At 41.3% G+C, this 5460-nt stretch overlaps 1 protein-coding gene across 2 annotated transcripts; it reads right to left on the bottom strand.

The window, feature by feature from the left end:
- Positions 1–365: 365 nt before the first annotated feature.
- hspa13 (heat shock protein family A (Hsp70) member 13) lies at positions 366–5164 on the bottom strand. Of its 2 annotated transcripts, none has more exons than XM_088426983.1 (5): positions 4944–5164; positions 4450–4790; positions 3053–3266; positions 2812–2982; positions 366–1870 (listed from the first exon to the last, which is right to left on the bottom strand). In XM_088426983.1, the coding sequence occupies exons 1-5, from the start codon at positions 4966–4968 to the stop codon at positions 1308–1310; spliced, it is 1314 nt and encodes a 437-aa protein (XP_088283109.1). In that variant the 5' UTR covers positions 4969–5164; the 3' UTR covers positions 366–1307. The 2 variants fall into 2 exon arrangements, with proteins under 2 accessions (XP_088283109.1, XP_088283110.1); XM_088426984.1 differs by having other exon boundaries at positions 4450–4660.
- Positions 5165–5460: the final 296 nt, after the last annotated feature.

Raw genomic sequence — 5460 nt, 5'->3', positions numbered from 1 at the left:
GTTTATGGCTCGCTGTAGAGGTAGCCAATGCCATCTGGAGCAGCGTGGAGCCATACACAAACTATGACTACCACAAAGAGGCGGTAATTGATGATTGAGGAAGTTTTTGTACAACCTGTAAATACTGTAAGTTTCCATTTTCCAGACGCGCATCAGACCAAGCAAGGTTCAAGCAGTGGAATTTCTTTGGCTCGTTTGTCATTTGTAACAGGAGGCTTCTGTGGGAAACTCACTTTCAAAAAGGTGTTCCGTTCATTTTGGTTTTTAAGTATCTAATGAAATTGCATGTATATACACTATGTCCAAAACCAAAATGTTTTTGAGCTTGAAAATGATTCTAGCCCAATCATATAAGACATGTGAGCTGGACAAAAAAAACAAAACGTTTATTTCTCTTATTAAACCACTCCTAGTACTGTATACAATTGATTGAATTCAGAAATATGCAATCCACATAAAAACCCTGCCACGGTTTGGTTTTAACTCGAGGTGCTTCCATTCAACTATTTTAGCAGCCTAATGAGTACAAAGCACCTATGGCTACATAAAAAATGTGTTAACTTTGTGGACCTGATTTTCCCATCTCCATTTGTGCATGAGCACACCAGTATACAATTTTGAGTCTTCAATTAATATTTTGAAATGTGGGATGGAGCTCAAGTATCCAAGGAAAATCCACACAAGAACAGGGAGGATGCACAAAGCTCAAACAAACACAAAGTGAAACTAAATTTCGAACTCAGGCACACACGCTGCCGCCTGATATTTTACCAAAATTGTTGGTGAGACAGAAACACATTGGTTGTTATTGTGTTCCAGGCACATTGCGTGTGAGCAACAAAGCAAAGCATTTAAACACAAACAGTCGCTTGAATTCAATAAATTAAGATTGATAGTAACAAAAAGGAAAGGTGTATGCTCCCCATTCACCACTGGGTCTTAAACTTGCAACCCTATGGGGTTCCATAACCAAATGTACGCACATTGCGTGTAAGCAACAAAGCAAAACATTTAAACACAAACATTAGTTTGAATTCAAGAAATTAAGATTGATAGCAACATGAGGGGGAAGGTATATGCTCCTCATTCACCACTGGGTCTTAAACTCGCAACCCTATGGGGTCCCATAACCAAATGTACACAGTTTCTTCATTTTTGTTGGTCCTACCAGAGTGCTGTTTGGCCCTTTTTGGTCTCCAAGTATGATTTTGAATGTTGGCAATGAAATACACCAAAAAATCTGGTTCAAGTATTTGTAGGTTCACTCATCCTACTTCTCTGGTATCTGCACAGTCCTGGATTTTCAACTAGTCAAAGTTAGTCTTGTGAAGATGTCTGTTTGGGATTTCAATGGCGCTAACTTCTAGAGGCCATGACCCGCCCACGATGCCAGCCTGCAGAGCCACGCCCGTTACCACGGCCAGGTCAGGGTCCACCAAAGTGTTGGGCTCCTTGCCGAAGAACTCTGCGATGAGCCTCCGGATCCGTGGAATCCTGGTGGAGCCGCCCACCAAGACTATCTCGTCAACCTCGTCTTTGTGCAGGTGGCCCTCGGCGAGCACAGTCTCCACAGGGGCCAGGATTTTCTGGAAAAGGTCCTCGTTAAGCTGCTCAAACAGTTGGCGCGAGACTGAAGCTTGGAAGAGCGCTGGTTCCGGGGCAGAGTTATCTTGGGTAAGCAGGTGCAGCAGCACCCTGAAGGTGGCGCTGGGTTGGAGAGTTAGGTTGATCTTAGCTGCCTCTACAGCCTGCCGGAGACAATGTAGGTCCTCTTTGAGAGTGGGCATGATGCCGAACTCCTGTCGTACTCGCTCTTTGGTATACTGGAATAATCTCTGGCTGAAGTCTTGGCCCCCGAGTTTGTTGTTTCCTGTTGTACAAAGTTTGAGCACAATTAGTACAGCTACGTATTATGCTATTCCATGTGCAGCTGTACAGTGTTGTGTTTATGTTTAAAAACTAAATGCACTTGTTAATGGGTTACACGTTCAGAATTGTGCTCATGCTACCATCTTGGCAGGTCAATTTACTTCCTAATTTTTAGGTCATTGCTTAAAATTCATCAGTTCATAACGTGGCTTGGTCATTGTTCTACCATGAGAGTTTTTCTTTGGCCGTTTTTCTGTGCCTTTTAATGTTTAGTTTATCTTGTTTTCTATTGTTATTGTTGCTGCCTAGTTTGATTTGTGTACACTCTGGAGATTTACAATAACTTGGAAATATTCCATAAGATTAATAAATCATAAAATAGAAATTTCTCTTGGATCTTTTTCAGCATTCTCTACTTCACACGCATAAGGACAAAACAGCACTGTTTAAATAAAATGGAATTTCAAGTGTAAACTCTGCTTCCATGTTATCTTTGATCATCTATGCAGGGTGAGCATTCAACCTTGCTTTGAAATGAGCATTGGAGGCATTTCTGGACGCCTCCACTTCATTCAGTAGCCCCTCTGATTCGCATTCAATGAAGTCACGCTTTCTTCCCTGTTTTACTCATCCTTTGTTTCTTATTTGCTGAATCCTAAGTGTAGGGTTCATTTAAATGTAATTGTGTAAGTAAATATGTGCCCTCAATTCTAGGTTGATTGTTGATGTTCGAAAGAAAATAATCTTTGATGTATTCATTCACACAAATTCATACTATCGATTTTCAGGATTTGAGCATATGGCATTTTTGAGTTTGAGTCACCACCTGTATTTAGTTAGGTTTTTTTTTTTTGGGCTCAGTTCATGCTGGACCTAAAGGTAATTTTGCCACACATTCACTTTGTTCAAATTTTAAAGCTTAAATTGCAGAAGGCAGATTACCAGCCATGGCTCTGGTGAAGAACATGCCGCCCTGCTTGTTGAGCAGGGACACGTCCAACGTTCCGCCGCCGAGATCCACCACTAGCACACTGAAGACATTCTCTGCCTTGTGAAGACCGTAAGCCATTGCTGCCGCCGTCGGCTCATTAATAACACGCAGGATCTCCAAGCCTGTGAGTCAGGTGTCACGTTAGTGAGAATGGTAACCATTTATGAAGGCCCTTGTTATTTTATGGCTCACCAGCGAGGTTGGCTGCTTTGATAGTGTACTCTCTTTGCCTCTCGTCAAACTCTGCTGGCACTGAGATTACAGCTTTGTGGATTGGCGCCCCAAGTTGCCACTCAGCCATCTTTCTCATTTTCAGAAGCAACCGAGAGCCGATGAATTCGGGAGTTACAGTAAATGTGATGTTTGTAGTGATCACAAACTCAGAATTTCCATTGTTGGAGATCACCTAAAAAACATGTTAAAAAAAGCTTAAAAAAAAAGCTTGTTCATATTCTTTTGAGTACACCTCAACAATTCAAAATTGAGCAGGCTCCTACTAATTCACCTCTATTATTACTACAGTGGTACCTCGGTACTCGACCGCCTCTATACTCGACCAAATCGGTGCTCAACCAAAAAATTCAAGTAGAAAATGCATCGGACCTCGAACAGATTTTCGGTTCTCAACTAGCCGAGCCGACCCGAACGCGCTCCTCGGCCCTTCTCGGCCAGCGGGTAAGCGCCAGTTCAACTCAGACCGCCAGCGGAGTAAGACGTTTGTTCGAGTATTTCTTCCCGCATTTAAACTTCTTCGTGTTGCTCTAGCCCTTAATAATGGGTCCAAAGAAAGACAGTGATAAGGGGAAGGCAAAGAGGAAAACAGTGAGGACCACTATTGAACTGAAGAAGGAAATTATAGCAAAATATGAACGTGGTGTACAAGTGTCCGACCTCGCGTCGCAGTTACCTAGCGTCATCATGGAAGGGGATTCCCCTTCCAAGGAGTAACCCTCCCTCCCGTCCTCTCCACATCCATTCCTGTATGCCATCAACCATTCTCCAAAACGTAAGTAAATTATACAAAATGGTTTATAATGCTTTATTTATCTTTACCATGTACTGCTTGTGCACATTTACTTGTGCACACATACTTTCCATTATTTCTTATGGGAAAATTGGTTTTGGTGTTCGAACAAATCGGTGCTCGACCACCACCTCAGAACGGATTATGGTCGAGTACTGAGGTACCACTGTATATATATTTTGTTGAAACGATTAGACAAGTGTATTACGGTTCATTACATGAGACATTTTTATGATAAAGACCTTATTAAATTGAACATTAATTACATAAGAGGCATTTGTTGTTACCGAATTTTCCAGTAATTGGCAATCAATAGAAAAAGATACAGATTTATCATGTGTTGAGGGCACAAAAAATTTTACTTTTGTATTTCAGGACAAAAAGTATTGACTGGAGGTTTGAATCAATAGCTGTACTAATGTGGAGTATTTTATATAAGTAATTGTATTTCAATTTAGGCACAGACTTTGAGTACTTTTGTCACCAAATGAGAACCTTTAAGTAGGTATTTTTCAAACCATCTATTTGGCGCTCTTGTGATCTCAAAGTTATGTTTAAAGCCCACCTTGAAGGGATAGTGACTGCTCTCTTCTTCAAGCGAGTTTAGAGAAAAGATCTTCCCGATGAACCTCTTTGCATCGTATATGGTGTTTTGTGGATTGGTGTTGGCTACATCCATGGCGTCGTATCCGACCAGAACAGTCGTGTCGGTGAAGGAGACGGCACTCGGAATGCTTCTCCTGCCCTCCTCGTCTGTTATCACCTCCACCTCTCCACTACCAGGATGAAAGACGCCCACTGAGCAAAAGGTGGTGCCCAGGTCCAGACCAATCACTCTGGGCTTGGGTGGGGGTAAGTACTGTTGGCCCAAATAACCAGCCAAGAACAGAGCCAGGATCATAGAACCTGTTGTAAACATCCACCACAGTCACCACGCTATCTTGTGGAATAATTTCAGTAGGTAGGTAGGTACTTAAAATAGATTCGAATGTATAGGTTGACTGACAGACATGATATATGGGCAAACATTCTTCCAAATTACTAATCGTTTCTACTTACCCAGCACTGATATTTCTCCTACCATTACCTCTTACTTCTAAAAATCCGTCCACGGTTAAAGTAAACAAAAATGGTAGTTAAAAATACGAAAATGACATTTTCCTTAAATGACACTTTTTGGAATTGACGCTTTACTTTATTTTCTTTTTAGGGGGAATTAACACTTGTTCTTTTCATTTTACCAACGACTATGCGACAGTCATACTTCCTGATAAACACGTCAGCGTTTAAAACGTCCTTGCATATGGATTGTAGAGGATGCTGGGTAATGTAGTTAACAGCAGCGCTGTAAACTGGATAGAGCTAGAGTAGTTGTCCTTTTGTACTACATTTCCTACAAAAGCGTGCGAACCTTAGCGTCACATAAGAAAGGTGTTGCCATACCTTCGTCATTTTATACACTGCAAAAAAATAATTCAAGAGCCCAGTAAATGTAACATTAATATTTAGGTATGGATGCTTAATAAAAACGGAAAATATCTTCATGATGAGTGATTTGACTCCATCAAAATTATTG

The sequence above is a fragment of the Hippichthys cyanospilos genome, chromosome 11 (genome assembly GCF_059441005.1).
Source record: "Hippichthys cyanospilos isolate Australia breed blue-spotted pipefish chromosome 11, RoL_Hcya_1.0, whole genome shotgun sequence".
NCBI classification, from domain to species: Eukaryota; Metazoa; Chordata; class Actinopteri; order Syngnathiformes; family Syngnathidae; genus Hippichthys; species Hippichthys cyanospilos.
The sequence above is the reverse complement of the archived record's forward strand: the minus strand, read 5'-3'. Positions and strand labels throughout refer to the sequence as shown.